The sequence below is a fragment of the Paramisgurnus dabryanus genome, chromosome 17, assembly GCF_030506205.2.
Source record: "Paramisgurnus dabryanus chromosome 17, PD_genome_1.1, whole genome shotgun sequence".
NCBI lineage: Eukaryota > Metazoa > Chordata > Actinopteri > Cypriniformes > Cobitidae > Paramisgurnus > Paramisgurnus dabryanus.
This window is the reverse complement of record NC_133353.1, coordinates 7,300,642-7,321,612: the sequence shown is the minus strand read 5'-3', so window position 1 is coordinate 7,321,612 and position 20,971 is coordinate 7,300,642. Positions and strand designations below refer to the sequence as shown.

The window sequence follows — 20,971 nt, the reverse complement described above, 5'->3', positions numbered from 1 at the left end:
AGTGTCACACATTTCATATCTCTTTAAAGGCTGATTTCGACTGATTTCAGTTTGCTTATAAAAGCAACCATAGTGTATGTGGATTCTTCACACCCTCTTTATCCTGACTTGAAAAATTGGCACCGCCACAGAGCAATCAAAAATATTTTGAAGAGCCGTTTCCATTATCAGCTGGTTTACCAGCATTTTTAAAAAAAAGTTGCCAGCCAGTGCCAGCATTTTTAATGATTTTCACAAAAGTTTAATGCTGCCTTTAACTCTTTCCCCGCCATTGACGAGCTATCGTTCAATTTCAAGAAAACGCTTCCCTGACGAGTTTTTACGGCAATACATATTTCCTCTATTATCCACTAGGTGGCGCTCTTACACAACTAAAACACTGAAGCATTCTCTGATTTAAAAAAAAAAAACGTAAAACCTCCGTATATGTTTTGATCATCGCTCTGAATCTGATCTATCATAGAAGTCCTTTACAGAAATGCAATTATCTAAGCTTTTTACTCTAAATTTTGTATTTTTAATAGCGCTGGGCAAAGATTAATTGCGATTAACCGTGTACAAAATAAAAGGGTTTTTTTTGCATAATATGTGAGTGTGTGTTGTGTTTAATTATTATGTATATTTAAATACACACACATTCATGTATGTATTTAAGAAACATTTACATGTGTATATATATTTATTTATTTATATTTTTATATATTTTATATTATATATAAATTAAAAAAAATTATATATCAAAATTCTGAAATGAATATATGTATGCGTGTTTAAATATACATAATAATTACACACAGTACACACACATATATTTAGCAAAAAAATCACTTTTATTTTGTATGAGATTAATCGCGATTAATCTTTGCCCAGCACTAATTTTTAAGAAACCTACCCATATTTGAGAGGTGATAAGAAGAGAACAAGGTATGATGAAAAATTTTTTATTTGAAAGCAGAGGCTCTCTTCTTTCATTTGATATATTGTATGTTGATATATTTTAGGCATTAAACTTTGTGAAAATCTTTAAAAAATGCTGGCGTTTTAAAAAAAAGGTGGTGGGGAAAGAGTTAAATATATAAAAATACAATATATCAAATGAAAGAACAGACCATTTGCTTTCAAACACAAAATATGGGTAGGTTTCTTCAAAAATAAAAATTTGAGTAAAAAGCTGAGATAATTGCATTTTTGTAAAGGACTTTTGTTAGAGATCAGATTCAGAGCGATGATCAAAACATATAAAGAGTTTTTAGTGTTTTGGATGCTTTCGTGTTTTATAAGTTGGGTAAAAGCGCCACCTGGTGGATAATAGCTGAAATATGGATTGCCGTAAAAACTCGTCATTGGCAGGGGGAACGTTTTCTCTTAATTGATGAGATAACTCGTTAATGGCATGGAAAGAGTTAAAGGGCACCTACAAGATGTAAAATAAGTCTCAGGTGTGCCCAAATGTGTGTTAAGTTTCAGCTTAAAGGGACAGTAAGTAGGATTTTAAGTGTTTTAAATATGTCCTCGTTGGTGTCAAATGACCTCTGCCAGTGATCTGACTTTTCTTTGTAAGCTTAGAATTTCTTCTCTTTACTTAAATTGAAGTCCAAGGAGGCTTCCATGTCGTTCCGCCGTATTGATAAACTATAATAGCAGAGAGGGACAAAAAGCACTAGCCAACCAACGCGTTTCCACAACGCGTTTTCATTCAGAACACGTGAACCAGTAGCAACGGACAAGGAGATCAGTGATTACATAACGGCAACCATAGTTGCAACACGCATTTGGAATAGCGAGGCGCTAGAGAGCACTGTTCGTTTGAATGCAAAATACAATTTCACCACTAGATGGGGGTAAATCCTACTTACTGTCCCTTTAAAAAAAAAAAAACAGATTTGCTGAGGGCGAAAACTATGGTAATGCAGGACCGTGGAGTCGGTGACCGTGGGAGGGGCTTTTGTCAATGTGACATCACACTAACAAGAAAGTCATAACAGCATGTTCAATGCCATTAAACTGCTTTGGTTTAATGGAGATTAAAAAAGTGGGTGGATTTTTTTTTTTCATTTTAGGGTGGCTGTGTTCACACACTGCCAACACTAGTGCTGCCTCACGATTAGTCGTTTGCAGAATAAACGTTTTTGTTTACATAATATATGTGTGTACTTTTAAGAAAAAAAATATATTTATATAATAAATATTTATATTGATATATAATTTAAATTATAAATGTAAACATGTATATAATTAAGAAACATTTGCATGTTTATATACATGCGTGTGTCTGTGTGCATTTATACATAATTATTATACAGAGTACACACACATATATAATGTAAACAAAAACTTTTATTCGGCAAATCATTTGTCGCGACTAATCGTGAGGCAGCACTAGCCAACACACATTTATGTCCAAACATTTTTGCATAATAGGAGCCCTTTAAATAATTGTTGACACATGTAATTATGTAGATGTGTTTTCATGTGCTGGAATAAACTGTGTTTTATGTAAAAGCACAAATTGAAAAGAACAGACAATAAAGACTCAGTTTAATTTATACAAACGTTTTATTTAAAATGCTTAAACAGGATATAATTTTTTTTACAAGTTTAACATTCAACAGATAGCCACAGTTAAAGTGCTCTATTGTATCTCATATGAAATCTTTACAAACTGCTTTCTAGTAAACTCTCGAGATGAATTCAGCATGAAGATCAAGTGTACTAGAGACAGAAAAGGCAAACGGTACAGCAGAAACAGTAACACAATAACAATATTCAGGCACCGAGTACCGCTGTAATCGCAAGTAAACAAAAACACTGGGGACGTCATGTTTAAATCAGTCGAGGACGTGTTCTCCCACCAATCGCTTATTTGCATGTATTTATTTCAAAACACATTTCTATGTTAAAAAGCAAGCAGAACGAAACCATGTAAACCGTTCATTAAACCATTATGTAAATGTTGCATTCAAGGCACCAGAACGAAAAAGAATTCAATAGTACATTTGCCTCGCTTGTATTTCGTGATGCTTTAATGGTCGAGGCAGATTTTGTGCATTTCAAACTTTTAGACTTTTAAACAGCTTTAGCCAAAAGCAATTTGTGTAATGACATCCGACAAAAGCACCATTTACAAGCAGTCAACTATGCATGTTCATAATACAGTGTGTGGAAATGCATGTACAGTATAAACCCGATGATCTGATGAGGTAGGCAGCCAACGAAAGGCTGAACAAAGCAGAGGAATCATGTACCTTGTTTTTAAGAGCCACACCTCCAGAATGACTTTTCTTGGTCCGTCTTTATTCAAACCATCACACAGCAAGCTACAGGCTGCTAAGACTCGATTACCCATCATGACATTCAATGAAACCTGATATTTACTAGGACCATCATCAGTCTTTACACGTCGTGAATGGTGTCACTTCCATCGGAGTGCCTACAGAGCTGCCGACCGTCCCGGTTTATCACACGGCTGGAGGCGAAGTGGTATCACCTTACATGCAGTAAACTTCAACACCCATCAATCTCTCTGAACTTCACGGTACCAAAGCAAACATATCCAGTTACTCGACAACAGAGTCTGACACTAATGCACCAAATCCTGTCAACAAACATGCATCGGGATATGCTCGCCAAATCTGCCGTGCTTCCCAATCTCTTGGAATTTGTGATCCATCGCATAAGATGGCAGCCAAACTATCTCAGTTGCTTCTCGTAGTTAAGCGCTAGCACCATCCTCCTCCATACGGTTCATACTGGATCCGTGCGTGATGATATTAGTGGGTGGAGCGTTGCTCAAGTCCCGCATGCTTCCGTGGAGTCGATGGAGGCTTTCGTGACGGGACAGCTGCTCGTTGAGTCGCGGCACGCTACCGTAAACCGGGCGTTCCTCCATTTCTCTGTGGCTGGAGGGGGTATACCTGTGTTTGGAGAGGAAAACAAGCTTCTCTTAACCAACGCGCCTGGACTTGCACGATTATTGAGTAGTTTTGCAGTATGACAATATCTCAATTGACGTGTCACCTCACCTGCCGTCTCTGGAGCGGTGCAGGCTGCCGTGATAGCTGCTCATCTTGCTATGGACGCTGCTCGCTTTACTCCGCACGTCATCCAGCGTGGCCAGATGGGTGGAAGAGGCGTGAGTGGACGTGCCCTGGGTGGAGGTACCGCGGGATTTTCTGATGATGGGCGTGTTGGGGTCACGCAGTAGAGATTGGGCGATGTCGGGCTCTTGAAGGACCTGGCGGCTCTCGTTCACCGCACCGCTTCTAGATTTGGGGAAGATGAGCGATGCGTGAACGTGACCCAGAGAGTAACTTTAAATTTAAAAACAACAAAGCTGATAGCTCACTCTTTACGTCTACGGCCATGGAAGAAGCCTGCCCATTCGAAACAGGTCTTCTTGCTGCCCACCCAGAACACAGACGGGATGCCGACCACCAGCAGCATAACGTATTTCATCAGAAAGAGGACGAGGTTGGGCCTACTGGTTTGTTCCACCTACGCAAACAAAGTAGAAAAAGAAAAGTGAAGTGGTTATTATACCTGTCAGTGTACTGATCTCTTGTACTTCCCCTCGGGCTCCACGCTTCGGCTGCATTCTTTATTTGATATCCAAGATATCCGAGCACTTTGAGTTGGTTACAGGATTTGTCCTAAAAGCTTTTTAACTGATTTATAAATGTGGCTTCCTGAGCACTTAATCCTAACATGAACACACTGATAGTTTTTGTTACTGATATTTTTAGAATCCGCCCCAAAAAAACATTCAGGTAACCAAATTTACATAAAATCTGTGTAGCTGCTATAAAACTTGAACAACTAGTTGTAATGCTGGTTGTTTTATGATGTGACACTCCGTGTTAGCTTGTCTGAGGTGTGGCACAAAACTCGTTGACAATTTTTGATATTGTCTCTTAATGCTGAAGTCGCTCAGAGCACTATAGTGATGGTTGGGATTAGGTTGACGACAGCACGAATAACACAAACTTCCCATAATTCGGTGCAACACCGGCCCTGGAGCATAAAAGTAAAAGAAAATTAAAAGTTGTGATTTTCTAGGCAGATATAACTAGGGAACTATACTTTCATTCTGGCGTAATAATCAAGGACTTCCCAACGGTGCCTGCCATAAAGAGGTATAAAGTGTCCAAAGAAGGGGCGGGATTTTGGGTGCACGCGCAAACCTCTGTAACCAACCCCTATTTTGGCACTTTCTGCACGTCTCCTATTGAAAATGAACTAGACACTTGCGACTGCTGCGCCCATTATTTGTGCCCAACACGTGAGCAAATTCATTCTTTGCATGCAATCGCATTTTATTTCTCGTGAGTCTTGCACAGTATGACTTACAGGCTCTGTGTATTTGAATGTACATGCGGGTGGATGTGTTCGGTCATTTAGACCTCACAGCTGAGCGCTTGCAAACAATCACGCTTTCTTCTGCGAGCACAAGACTGACAATGACCTCCTCTCCTCCTCTTCATCACTGCCAGCTCCAAGTCAAAGCTCCTGACGCTTGGGCATCATGAAGATGTCACAGCGAAAGCAAGGCCTGAAGATTATTTACAGTACATTTATTTTATATGTGTGGCAGATGCACATTGATCTACAGTGCATTCAAGCTATACATTTTATCAGAGTTTGTGTATTCTCTGGGATTTAAACCCATAACCTGCAATGCTCTACCAGTTGAGCTACAAGATCTCGGTTATATTGAATGCATAAAATCAAAATGAGCACATTAATCCACAAAAATAATACATAAAAACTTCTGTCTTTCTTTCAGACTGTAATTTAATAATCATATCCTCTCTCTTTGTTCTTTATTTAAAGGATTAGTCCATTTTCTTAAAAAAAAAAAATCCAGATAATTTACTCACCACCATGTCATCTAAAATGTTGATGTCTTTCTTTGTTCAGTCAAGAAGAAATTTATGTTTTTTGAGGAAAACATTTCAGGATTTTTCTTGTTTTAATGGACTTTAATGGACCCCAACACTTATCACTTAACTCAACACTTAACAGTTTTTTTCAACGGACTTTCTAAATGATCCCAAGTGAGGCATAAGGGTCTTTTCTAGCCAAATGATTGTCATGTTTGACAAGAAAAATATGCACTTTTAAACCAAAACTTCTCATCTATCTCCAGTCCTAAAAAGCGCCAGCGTGAGCTCACGCAATACGTCATGACGTCAAGAGGTCATGGATGATATATCAAAACTACGCCCCAGTGTTTACAAGTGTGGAGAAAGAGGACCGTTCCGACGTTGTTGTATGTCAAATGATACTAATTAATGTCTTTGTGTCAGTTTATTGTTTAAAATGGTCCACAAATGTGCGTTTCATATATGTAACACGTCACCTTTCCACGTCATTTACGCAATTACGTGAGGTCGCGCCGGCGCGTCACAGGACCGGAGATAGATGAGAAGTTGTGGTTTAAAAGTGCCTTTATGCCTCGTTTGGGATCATTTATAGTCTTTTGAAACGGTTGAAAAAACTGTTAAGTGTTGGGGTCCATTAAAGTCCATTAAAATGAGAAAAATCCTGGAATGTTTTCCTTAAAAAAAAAATTCTTCTTGACTGAACAAAGAAAGACATCAACATTTTGGATGACATGGTGGTGAGTAAATTATCAGTTTTTTTTTTTTTTTTAAGAAAATAGACTAATAATTTTAATTAAAAGCATTTATCTTTATAAAACGATTAGTTCCAGTCCTGGGTTCTGATTGGTCAAAAGCGGTGTTTTATTTACGTATGACCGCTGCACCCAACGATTCTGTGTATCACTGCGCTGCTGTTCACAGTCGGTCAGGCAGTGGCGGCTCGTGACTTCTTTTCCGAACAAATGCGAAACTCGTCAAAACATCGTCATGCGAACCTATGTGTAATGTGCGTCATGTCAAAATACTTGCCTGCTACAGACGCTTTGTAACAGATGCTCGCGTTTGCTAGATACTCGCTTAATCTCGTGTAATTAGAGTTTAGTCTGATGTAAGTGTCTCGCAAAGATGGTTTTATCATTAACCCTTTCAATGCGTATGCCGCAGGCATGCATTTTGACATGACACGCTATGCATATAGGTTCCCATGATGCACCGAACAGACATTTTGACATGACAAGCCACACACGACATCTCAAACATAATTTTGCAATTTTTTTTGCTTATTTGTATTTAGATTGTGTGGTAATTGTTTTATAAAAGCAATAAGGTACTCAAGGCTAGTGCTATAAAGTGGTTGCATTGAGATTCCCTAACAACGCCTCTCAGCCGTGACTTTTTCACTATACGGCACAGCCTCTCGCACCTTATTGCTTACAAAAAACATACAGGTAGTACCAATTGAATTTGTTTTATATACTGGCCTGGAAAATGCAGCGACGTAAGAGGCAAAAATAAATATAATGCTCATCTTTGATTGTAATTATGACTTGTAAGATGTTATTTACAAGGAAGACAGCATTGAGTTTGCCTTTAAACATCATAATAAACAACCAGTGTAACATTTTATCAGCATCCAGCACTGGTTATCTGTGGTGTCTTTGTGGCGACAGCTGTTGTTTTAATGGACGACTCCCTAAACATCATTTATTTTCAGATTCACTGTCTATCAAACGCATACCTCATTTCCTTCAATAAAAATCACACACAGCTCTCATGTAGACCGGTGATGCACGGCGTCAGATCATCCGCTGAGCTTTTATGAGTCTCTAGCAGTGCTCTTTGTTGTTGAAGTTGACGTAATAAAAGACTTTAATCACAGTCAGGAGAGCTCTGAAAGCATCAAACAGCTCTGCTCCGCTATTGTTCGCTAAACGCTACAGGCGCTGACCACAGCACAGGCGGCGACGCGTGACCTAACAAGCCCGAGGAAGAAAGAGAGCGAGAGGTGGAGGGCTTATATATATAAAAGCTATCATGCAAACTCACATCCCACATATTCCTGCAAAAACACCCACATTAGACTTCAGGAGTTCACGGTGAAGATGAGTAAAGCACACGTGGTGATGAAGAGAAGTGAATGTTGGGTGTTATTATTACTCTACTGTATGTGATGCTCAGATCCGTTTATTATTGTGTAGGGGGAGAGGCAGAGCATCTACGGTTACACGGTCATATAAATGCTTCATGCATTACAGTGTTGGATTGCATGTCGCCATTCATTCCCTCACTACCACAAAAGAGCTGGTGAGACGAAAAAAGAGATTTATGACAGATGTAGGTCATTGGCTTGTTTGCACAGTCAAAAACTAATTGACCAATGCAAACTAAATGTTACTACTAATTGAACAATGCACAGATTTGCACACATTGAGATTTTTGCTGTGTTTTACTAGTAGCACACTATTATATCATGCAGGGTTCCCACCATAAGTCAAATATCAAACTCCCTGATTTTCATGGATTAAAAAGCTGAATTTTCTCGACCTATGTCCGGGAAGCCTTGAGCTTGGATAATGAAGTGTCACCTGAGTTTATAAAAATGTAGCTTAAAGGCGCGTCACATGTAAGGGATAATGAATATGAATTTGAAACATTTTATTGGCATATTTGTTTTAAATTAACATTTTTATCCTTCCGCGAAACTTTGCACAGATGCATAAAATGATCGTAATACCTTATTAAGATCCTCTGCTTCATACTTGTCTGTCTCCATTTTTTTCTCTTTTAGCCAGTCTTTGAGAAGTTTTAATGCCCATTCTGTATTTTTTTGTGTGTTGGCTTCGTAGCTGTCATGCTCTATTTTGTCAAGTTCAGTCTCAGTAAGCTGTCTGTGTCTTGTCGTTGTTCGTTCTTCTATCCACTGTTTAAATGTTTTGTTTTTTCCGTACATGTTAAAATTAATGTCAAAATCCATTCTTAATTGTGGTTGTCCAGTGTTTGTCACAAGATGGCGCCAAACAGTAATCTTTATTGGCGCGGAGCGATTTTAATCGTACAAGTAGTACCGGCTATGCGTTATTACTTTGGAGCGGGTATTATTTGAAAAGAACGAACCTGCAAATGTCTCAACTGACCAATCAGAATCAAGCATTCCAGAGAGCCGTGTAATAAGACTGGAGATAGACGAGAAGTTGTGGTTTAAAAGTACATATTTTTTATTTTTCTTGACAAAAATGACAATTGTTTCGATAGATAAGACCCTTATGCCTCGTTTGGGATCGTTTAGAGTCCTTTGAAAACCCATTGAAACTGCAATTTTAAACTGCATTAAAACTGTTATGTGTTGGGGTCCATTAAAGTCAATTAAAATGAGAAAAATCCTGGTATGTTTTCCTCAAAAAACAATTTCTTTTTGACTGAACAAAGAAAGACATCAACATTTTGGATGACATGGTGGTGAGTAAATTATCTGGATTTTTTTATGAAAATGGACTTATCCTTTAAATGCATGAAATGAATAAACAGTGCTAATAAACAGCTGTCTTATTTTAACATAAGCGTAGGCTTGGACCCGGAAGTGGTATTCCTTACATCACAAGTTAACAAGCGGATTATGTTTTGATAAATGGAAACTAAAATTTTAAGCAAAAACAAAAATCGCTGATATTCCATGACTAAATTCACTGACTTGTAATGTCTGGAAAAGACCTTTTAAAATTCCAAGATATTGGGATCAGTCATGTATGAAACATTAAAAGTGGAGGGAGAAATATCTCACAGACCGTTCTCCAGACTGCAAAAATTACTTTCTTGCTTAATATTTTGGTCTTGTTTTCAGTACAAGTACTAAAATTATTAGCACAAATATTCTTCAATTAAAATGCATTTCCTTGATAAGCAAAATAACCTAAAGAAAATACACTGCAAAAAAATATTGTGTGCATAAAACAAGCAAAGAAATCTGCCAATGTGGTAAGCAAAAAATCTTGAAAATTTTCTTAAACACAAAAATAAAGAAAAATGTGCTTACCCCATTGCCAGATTTTTTTTGCTTGTTTTATGCACAAAATCACTTAAATTTGATATTTTTGGTCTAAAAACTAGACTTATTTTCTTGGGTCGTTTTGCTCATCAAGAAAAAGCATCTTAATTTAAGAGTTTTTAGATATTTTAACTGAAAACAAGACAAAAATACTAAGAATTTTTTTTCTTAAATCATTTTTTGCAGTGCAAGTCTAGTTTTTAGACAAAAAACCCAAACAAACATAAAATTTAAGTGAATTTGTTCTGACAACAAGCAAAAAGGCTGCCAATGGGGTAAGAAAAAAATCTTAAACTTTTTTTAAAACATTTAATTTCAAGAAAAATTGTCTCACCCCACTGGTAGATTTTTTTGCTTGTTTTATCTAAAAACTAGACTTATTTTCTTAAGTAATTTTGCTAATTAAAAATGCATCTTGATTTAAGAATTTTTTTAATATTTGTACTGAAAACAAGACAAAAACACTAAGTTATTTTTTGAAATGCGCAAGAGTGACACGGGTGAGCTGCAATGAATCCGTTGATATGAGATACCATAGAGCTTTGAAAGTAAACTTTCCTGGTTGTTGGTCACTGCAGCAAAAGTTAATATAAAAATGCATATTTTATCAGAGGACACTTTTCGTCATAATAACCTATAGCAATAGTGGCCTGGACAACACAATAGCATGGAAATTCGTAACTATTTTTCGAAGTAGCTAATTTGTATAAATCATACAGTGTTTATAGTGAAAGTTGGAATAACTTTTAAAAATTGCTTAAATAAGTAACGCATACACTGCAAAAATGATTTTCAAGAAAAAAAATCTTAGTATTTTCATCTTGTTTTCAGTAAAAATATCTAAAAATTCTTAAATTAAGATGCTTTTTTTTGATGAGCAAAAACACTTAAGAAAATAAGTCTAGTTTTTAGACCAAAAATATTAAATTTAAGTGATTTTGTGCATAAAACAAGCAAAAAAATCTGCCAATGGGGTAAGCAAAATTTTCTTGAATTTTTTTAATTTAGTGTTTAAGAAAAATTTAAGATTTTTTTGCTTACCCCATTTTTGTTTTATGCACAAAATCACAAAAAATTGATATTTTTGGTCTAAAAACTAGAATTATTTTCTAAAGTGGTTTTGCTCATCAAAAAAAAGTATCTTAATTTAAGAATTTTTAGATATTTTTACTGAAAACAAGACGAAAATACTAAGATTTTTTTTCTTAAATCATTTTTTGCAGTAAAAAAGCCTTCATTTGTAGATGTTACCAATTGAAGTAATAAAAACAAATCACCTTCAATTTTTCTCTTAAAGCAAGAAAATGTATGTGATTTTTTTTTCTGGTGTTACCAATTGAAGAATTTTGTTAAGTAGATCCAACTTTCACTTTATAGAGTGTAAAAAAGATGGACGACGCATCTCTACAAACTTCCACTGTAAATGAAAGTAAAATATCTCAAAAATAGCCACTTACATATACAATTTAAGTGAATATGTGCTTAAAACAAGCAAAAATATCTGCCAATGAGTGGAGAAATATTTTCTTGAATTAAGTGTTTAAGGAAAAAGTAAACTTATTTCAAACTTATTTTCTCTTACGCCATTTTTTGCTTGTTTTAAGCACACATTCACTTAAATTATATATTTTTGGTCTAAAAACTAGGTCATTTTGCTTATCAAGAAAAGATTTAAGAATGTTAAGATATTTCTCCTCAAAACGAGAAAAAAAATACTAAGTAAGAGTCATTTTTTGCAGCGTAATAAAATAGTAAAGTTTTTCCATAAGATCGGGTTAGGCCTGTATGATGCTTATTAAATAATAGGACTGTAAGTTTGCTGTTATTGTGGTTTTACCTGAAAAGGACAGGGGATGTGATATTCTCGACAGCGCTCCTGCACCCAGGTAACTTCCCAAACGGAGCGATAGGTCTGTTCGTACAGGTAACATCCCACGACGGTCATCAAGGGCACCAGATACAGCACCGAGAAAACACCAATCCGGATCATGAATTTCACCAACTTGTCCTGATTCTCCTTCTCCAGCGGAATCTCCATTCGGACCCGGTTTAGCGCTACGATCCCGACCAGCAGCAGCGAAACTCCCACCAGAACATCCAGACATAACGGCGCCAGCACAAACCAGCGAAGAATGTGAACGTCGTACAATCCCACGAAACACACTCCGCTTATGTTATCGCCTTCGATTTTATTCATGGCCAGCAGAGTTATGGTTAGCATGCCTGGTATTCCCCATGCGCTGGCGTGGAAGAGCAGGGCTTTCTTCTCGATCGCTTCGCTGCCCCATTTGGGCACAGCTGCCAGGAACCAGGTTATGGTCAAGATGACCCACCACACGCTGCCCGCCATGGTAAAGAAGTAGAGGACCATGAAGAGAAGCGTACAGGCCTTGTTATGCGAGCCTTGGGTCACGGTGGAGGTTTTGTACTGAGCGGCATTGGCCGGGTTACACGCCACACGGTCCTCGAGCAAGAAGCCTAGGAAAAAGACCAGCGACACCATCATGTAGCAGACGGCGTAAAAGATGATGGGCCGTTCCGGGTAGCGGAAACGCGTGACGTCGATAAGGAAGGTGAGGAAGGTGAAGAGCGTGGCGGAAAGGCAGACGATGGAGACGACGCCGATGAAGTAGCGAGCGAAGGTGAGCTCCTCGCGTCGGAAGTACATGTTGGGGCAGGGAGGGGAGCAGTCGCGCACGCCTAAGAATTTGTAGCTGAGGTCGGGTTCGACTTTCAGTTCGCGGGGACACCAGAAACCATAGTCACGCTGAACAGAGATGGGCGAATGATCGGTGGTATCCTCATTTATGAGCAGATCTTCGGCACGAGGATAAGACTCGTCACAATCTGGAAACCTGCAGTCGAAGCCAAACAAAGAAATTATAACAGCAGACATTGGTTTGTTGTATTTTTGTGATGCAAACAAAAGTCAAATGAGTTTAGCTTAGCATTTTTAACAGATTTAACAAACTAAATATGAGGCTTCTCTCTTTGAAGTTTAAGTTTTTTTAAGTTTAAACTTTCTATGGCTCACACATTTCTATCAATGTATTATTTCAGCACGTATATTACTCACCTGGGTGATTCTCGCGAAATTAGACTTATGAGTTGTCATGAGACATTTTGATAAAAAAAAAATGCAAAGTAAGAGTATCAAAATAAGAAGCATACAGTTACAAACATCTCTTCATGTACTTTTTTGCACATGATTTCAAATGACATACAAAGCAATTTTGTTGTTTTTTATACATTTAAGGGAAAAATGTTCATTACCGCAACGTGTCCATGACTGGATTTTTGTTCTTAAAATTTTTTTAAAAATTAATTAATTAAAATTAATAAAAAAAAAATTAAAATCTTCTGTGCAAGAAACATGTGGTATTTGATGATCATTGGTAAATGTAGAGACAATAATAAGGAATATAAATGTGTCCAAGACAAATTTTCTCATCCTCTGCAACAATTTTCAATCATTGTTTAAGCCCTCAAGGAACTAAAATTTTCAAAAAAAATTGTTGTAAGGGACATAATTGATTGTGACACTCAAGGTGGCTACCAGGTAAGCAGTTTTTATTTTTTCTCTCCAGATAAAAGTTGAAAAAAAAAATTCATAGTACCTAGACAACTTTTTAGTTCTCATTACCGAAACATGAGTTTGTAAATGCATATATTTAATGTAAGATCATGTTGCGGTAATGATCATTTTTGATAATGATAATCAAAAAATTTTAATAATTCTATAGGAAATATTTTTTAAATCCTCTAAAAATAATGATTATAGTAAGTTCAGACCTTAATCTTATATGTGCAAAAAGAAATTGGCTTCAAGTTTTTTTTTCTGATGCTGGACACGGATTTCCTGAGAATCACACACTTATTCAAGAAACTCTTGCTTTATAAGCAAGTCTCCTTTAATATTTTCAAAAGTTTGACTCTGAGAGTGCAAACATTAACTTGATAAGACTTGTTTCGAGCTGATATGAATTGTGAACACATTTTTTCCTCTTTAGAAAAGTTAAACATCTGGTTAAACGACCTCAGTACTTCAACTAACTTCGTCACCAACAATCGTCTTCAAAATAACTTCCCAAACTAAAAAAAAAAAAAAATCAAACTCAGCCATCAGTACCTACCTGCTGCACTCTGTTTCCTCCGGCCAGGTGACATCAAACATATCCATGAGTTTCTGACAGTCTCTCTTGGCCCGGATGCAGAGGCTACGGCACGGAAGAGACACTCGGCCGTACTCCATACACACAGGGGCGTAAAGGGCGCACAGAAAGGACCTGAGGTCTGGAGAGCACTGCAGGTTCACCATGGGGTGGAAGGGCTGTCGAGAAATAAAGAGACAGATAGGGAGTTAATGCCAAATCTCAAAGACTTTCTGACAGATCTCATAAAACCCACAGCAAGCTTTTGGCAAATTCAAAATTGGACACCGCTGTACTGCTTGGCAATTGTGTCCTAAATGGGATTTTGACAGACATGTGCTATAGTGAAATTTACATTGATGCATTTGGCAGACAATTTCATCCAAAGCGAGTTTTATCAGCATGTGTGTGTTCCTGGGTTTGAACCCATGACCTTTGTGCTGATAATGCAATGCTTTACCACTGAGCTTTACAGGACAATTCATGCGTGCACTGCAAAAAAAGATTTTTAAGAAAAAAAATCTTAGTATTTTTCGTCTTGTTTTCAGTAAAAATATATAAAAATTCTTAAATTAAGATAATTTTTCTTGATGAGCAAAACGACCCAAGAAAATAAGTCTAGTTTTAAACCAAAAATATCAAATTTAAGTGATTTTGTGCATAAAACAAGCAAAAAAACTGCCAATGGGGTAAGCAAAACAATCTTGAATTTAGTGTTTAAGAAAAATGTTTTTTTTTTGCTTGTTTTATGCACAAAATCACTTAAATTTGATATTTTTGGTGTAAAAACTATGTTTGGTGTAAAGACTTATTTTCTTGGGTCGTTTTGCTCATCAAGAAAAAGCATCTTAGTTTAAGAATTTTTACATATTTTTACTGAAGAAAACAAGATTTTTTTTCTTGAAAATCATTTTTTGCAGTGTGCATAGTATTTTGAAAGAAAAAACTGTTTGGTGATGATAAACGATCACATATAATTTTTTTATCCCTTTCAATCCCATCACAATTCACTCTGAAATGCCTTATTGGGTCGAAAAGGGTCAAGCCAAGCCGTTGGGTTTAATTAACCCATGAAATGTTTATATTTGACCCAACAATGGGTTAAAACAACCCAGCCTAGGTTAAATTATAACCCAGCAGGGTGGGTTCCTCCCTTTTTGACCCGACGCTGGGTTAAAAATAATTCCAGTGACATTGGGTTTAGGGGCGGGGCTACAATATTAATTACGTTTTTGTACAATTCACATCTTAAGAAGTTATACGAATTAGCCGTCTCGTAAATAGTTAGGGATTCCTGTGAGATCAGGCAGATCATTTCAATGTGTCTTCAATACAAAAGTGCTTGAGATTCAGTAGAAAAACACGGACACGCCAGCAACTCAAGGTGCAAAAGACAGACGAGTCGGGCGCAGTAACCCGATGCCCCGTCTGCAGGATTACAGGCCAGTTTGGCAACTCCAAGTACACTATTGTACCCTGAAGGGCCCCAGTGCATGCTGGGAGATCGGGCAGCTGCTGAGCTCAGTATTTAAATTCAAATCTTTGGAGGAACAGACAATGAGTTTCCACCTGGGGCCAGTGAATACACGGACGCATCCCGCTGGGCTCTGCACTTTTGTGATTGCTGTGTTTCTGGAAAGGACCGAGAGATTGACAAGCCCCAAACTCGCGAGGAATTCCATCGTCATGGCCGGAGTGAACTGCATGCTAAACTTAATCCCTAAGTCGAACAATATTTACAGATCATTTGCATGAATTTAAGTTTCCCACCAAGACAAAGACGCCAGTTCACAGCAGGGAAAAACGAAAACAACACTTTGAAATTTAAAAGATGCAAATGAGGGTTTAATAAAAGCTTTATCAATATTTAAAGAATCCTATGAAATATTTAAGCTGGCACCGGAGCGAGTAAATTAAAGTGACATCAGAGGAAACATGAGAAGCTTGTATTGGTGTCCCGTATGGAAAGCACATACGCCTCTATAATTGAGCTGCAAGAGCACAAACAGAATTGAGCTGACATGTTTCTCCCCGTAGAGACTGATCTCAATCTTTTATTGATTTTCCCCATAACCCTTTGCTCTACTGTAATCCGCTAACATATACTGGAGGAGTACAGTGTTATCATTGGTGCTGTTGTAATACAGAAGAACTGAAGCTCATTGGCTATCATCATTACTTAAATGTATCAGACACATCACAAGATTTCCCCATGAAATCAAAACTGACGATTCTTATTGCAGTGTTGATTAAACTGCAAAAAATGACTTTCTTACTTAGTGTTTTTCTCTTGTTTTCAGTAAAAAATATCTAAAAATTATTATATTTAAGATGTATTTTTTTTTTGATGAACAAAATCATCTAGGAAAATAAGTATAATTTTTAGACCGTTGAATGCTTGAATCCGATTGGCTGATAAACCGTCTGAGGTGTGCAATTATTTTCTAAGAAATGCATGACGAACGTAGTTCCAGGCAGCTCTCTTGACAACATTACAGTTCCATATCAGTAACATATCACTAGTTAACTGTATTAAAGGACTAACAAAAACAACATGACAGACGATTTTAATATAATAACAGCGCTGTTTAGAGACCCACAGAGGTAGCCTCGTTCACACAATCTCTCTCTCTCTCTCTCTCTCTCTCTCTCTCTCTCTCTCTCTCTCTCTCTTTAAAAAAGCATCACTCGTCAAACACGATCATTTAAAATATTATTTCTCATCATGAAAATACCTGAAACAATTTGAAGAACAATGATATAATGATGCTTACGGTATAGACATTTTCTGGAATAGCTTTTGTAATGGTACGTCTTCTGCGGCACAAATGGCTTTTGGATGTGGTGGCATTTCACCATAATTCATTAAAATTAATTGATGGAGAAAACGCGCATTTGCACAATTAATCGTCCCATCCCTACTATTTCCCTTGTTTGATATTTTATTCGGAAATACGCCACAAGGAAGCAAAGTCGAATGCGACTTTCTGTTCACGGGACTATTTTACAAGATGCCGATTTCTGTATTAAGTGAATCGTATGATTGTATTAATTATTAGATATTTATGAAATTAATCATATGTTTGTGTGTGATTATTAGGAAAAAAGCAAGCGCCACCAAACACAGACTTTTACTGAGGTAAAGAAGATTATACGAAAACTTACAAATGAGCTCATACTATTTAATGTGAAATTGCTCCTAATTCACTTTAATCGTAAAATACTTGGCTGTCATATGTAGGGCCATGACAAATAATCGTGCAAATGCGCGTTCTCTCAATTAATGAATTACATGAAATGTATTACGGTGAAATGCTGCCACATCCAAAAACCAGAGGGCGCTCTTGTGCAGAAACGCCATTTGTGCCACAGATGAAGTAGCATTACAACCGCTATTCCAGGAAATGTCTATAAGCAGATTTATATTTTCATAATAATAAAGAATATTTTGAATAATTGTGTTTGACAAGTGTTGCTTTTTTAAATGCATGTTATAAACGACTCAAACTCGTAGTGATTTTAGATCGATAAAGACTTCCTACTGATCCCAGAGCCGTAGTACACGTACAAGCTGTGCATGAAACAAAGAATCAGAGCCTTGCAATTCAGAATCGATTCTTTTAATGGGGAACGCGATGCATCGTCACAGCCCTAGTCATACGGCAAAACACGGGGACGAACACAAAATACAGTACAAAACATAAAACACAGAAGCCTAGCTGTGCTGCAATCCACAACTGCAAAGAAATCGAGGATGTCCTTTGTTGCTTAAAGAAAGAGCTTAAGGCAACAAGACGACAGGGTTTCTTTTAACAAGCGCAATGATCTGAGACAAAGACTTCAAACATCACAGCATCTGCCTTAAACAAAATCTTCACCCAAAAATCATTTCTTTATTTCATGTTATTTTAAACAGGTTTACGAAATAATGGCAGAATATGTTCATCAACTCCAGCAGCTGAACTAATTTTTTGTATATAATAAAGTGTACCTCGCAACTCACACATATAAACAGTGTACAGCCATATAGAACCACAAAATCTCTCCGACTCTGTCTAAGCAACACAACACAAAATCTGGATCCATTGGGCCAATAGAGACGCCACTAGAAAGACATAAATCTTCTCGTTGTCGGAGCGTGAAATGCCATTTTCTCTGCTTTACTCTGAAGATAGAATGGAGATCACAGGCTTTTATTTTGTGAGCTGGAGGTAAAGCGCTCATGAAAGCACGCTGACAAAAACATAGCGCTGACAAATACAGACAGAGCGACGATCCTGAGGCCTGATGCGCTCTGAAGCAAAGAAAAAAACATTACAAGAGTGTCAGTCATCCATCAAACTGAGACGACACACTCCTTTTATAATGAATAAAGTCAGCTCAATTCAATAACACATGATGAATCATAAAAGGGATTTCAAGGGATTTTCAAATCGGTTTTAAAAATGCCAGCTGTCTAACAGGGCAGAGTGTATATGAATACTAAATATATGATGATTACTTTTTGATCATCTGTACTTATCTATAAATATTATACATATTGTGACTATTTTAATGTATGTAGTTTTTATATGCCCATTATGTTTCCTAAAGCCTGTCTTAATCCATAAATATTAATATAATATTAAAATTAATACCGAAAAATAATAATATTATGACATTGGGCTGTTAAATGCTTCATTCTCATTGGTTGAGAAACGTACTACGTGTGTGCATTATTTTTCAGAAAATACACACACCTATAAAGTAGTTCCAGGTCTGGTCGCATTACAGTTTCATATCACTACGCCAAGTTTAAATGAAACAAGTAAGGATTAATTGATGACGGGACGTTGAATTATAAGAAAATAATGCACACCCACTGTGGTATTCGCGTCGTGCCGTTACAAAATGGGTGTGCATTATTTTAAAATAATTCAAAGGACCGGAGTCAATTATTCCTCATACCACAGTTACCACAAACAATGCTCTGGTGCCCATTTTTAAGACATTTTACAGGTTAGGTGTGCGGTTTACAGAAAAATAATCAACACCTATTAAAACTTTTCTCAGCCAATCAGAATACAGCTTTAACAGACCCATGGTATAATTCCAAGATAATGCACACCCGCAGTGTGCCTTGCGTTATGGCCACATTTCCACCTTGGGTGTGCATTATCTTTAAATTATACTACGGGTGTGTTGAATGCTGTATTCTGATTGGCTGAGAAATGTTCTATGGGTGTTAATTATTTTTCTGTAAACCGCACACCTAACCTAACTTGTCAAATGTCTTAAAAATGGGCACCAGAGCAATGTTTGTGGTAACCGTGGTATAAGAGGAATAATTGACTCCGGTCCTTTGAATTATTTGAAAATAATGCACACATGCGGTGTAACGGCACTCCGCGACCACCTTGGTGTGCATTATTTTCTTATAATTCAACGGCCCGTTGTATATTAATCCTTACTAATTCAATGGCCCCTCGTCAATTATTACTTATATATAAGCCATATAATATTGAGATTTAATATCACTGTGATATTGATATGTTGTATTTTTTTATTGCTATATCGACCAACACTGTAAAGTGTTCCACCTGCATTATGCGCTTGCTCACCTCCGCCTTTATTTATTGACGAGCTTTTCACAGTCAGAAATCTCTCTCAATATTTCTGTATGCACACATACGTGTATGTCAACACTCAGATAGCGTGTGCTTTCAAGCGTGTGCACTTAAAATCTCAGGCAAAGACTTACAGTCAGCACAAACTGGACCCGGTGGGATGAGCATTAGGATCACATACTCTCTCTCTCTCACTCATTCCCAATGGGTCTCAACCCTGCTGACCTCACTGCGATTCCTCATCTAACAACCTCTTGTGGGTCTCTGCTCTTAAGTCATTACCCACTGAACAAATTCCAGTCTCTTCACCGAGTCTGCATAGCCGTTTTACAATATACTGCACGACACAGGCAAAATTCAGCTCAACAGTATATGTGACAGTATTTTCAGAATATTAATGCGTTTCATTTTTTGTTGCATTATTGTGGTCTTATAAAAAAAACAAAACATCTAATTGTCGGCTACTGTCATTACCGCAATGCACAAAGAACAATGATGCATTATTTGAATGGAAAGGCGCCTACAATTGTAAGCACACATCATGGTAGTAAGTGTTACATAAGGGATAATGTATAGGCAGCCGGTTGACAGTGTGATCAGGACACGACGTGAAGTGGAAGGGGCTTATTTCGTGATAACAACTGGCTGGCTATACATTACCCCGCTTATTACACGGCTATATAAATCATAAGTAAGGTATGGAACATTAAATATTCATTTGAAATATTTTATTTGATCATTTTAATGCAGAACCTCCACGAGGAAAACCCGTTATTCGGTTTTAAGATAAAATGTCACAAACACACTATTTGGTTTAATCTAGTGATGCACTGATTGGACGTTTTTTGATGAATTTAAAACCATCGGCATATCATCAATAGCACGAGAAAGGCCGATACCAGATTTTTTTTATTAACTGCGTGAAGGCAATAAGTTGCATGTCTGTTGCATAATCCAGCATTTATCAAAATAATTAAATACTTCCCAAAACAAAATAAAATCTGTACAAATTATAGTTTGTCAGACGTGCGATGGGGAAAAATATTGGTCAGTTGAATGTCAAATAGATCCAATCTATGTTCAGTAAAAATAATATGATGCACAAATAAACTAGCTAATAGGCCAACTGTATAGTATTGTATACAAGTGTTTAATATCAGCATCGGCATCATTATCGGCCAATGGTTGCCCGTTTAATTCGGTATTGCCCCCCTCATATCAGTGCATCCCTAGTTTAATCATTTGTAAATATAATATCATATATGTTATTAAAAGATGTATTTATATTAA

General features: G+C 37.0%; 1 protein-coding gene across 1 annotated transcript in view; it reads right to left on the bottom strand.

Annotated features, from left to right (window-relative positions):
* Positions 1–2,537: 2,537 nt before the first annotated feature.
* Positions 2,538–20,971, bottom strand: part of fzd3b (frizzled class receptor 3b) — a 31,510-nt gene continuing 13,076 nt past the window's right edge. The window contains exons 3-7 of the mRNA XM_065254018.2: positions 14,058–14,254; positions 11,762–12,779; positions 4,346–4,494; positions 4,023–4,262; positions 2,538–3,914 (exon numbers count right to left, since the gene is read on the bottom strand). Of these exons, the coding sequence (XP_065110090.1) occupies positions 3,713–3,914; positions 4,023–4,262; positions 4,346–4,494; positions 11,762–12,779; positions 14,058–14,254 (1,806 nt within the window). The 3' untranslated portion in view covers positions 2,538–3,712. The remainder of the gene's footprint in view (positions 3,915–4,022; positions 4,263–4,345; positions 4,495–11,761; positions 12,780–14,057; positions 14,255–20,971) is intronic.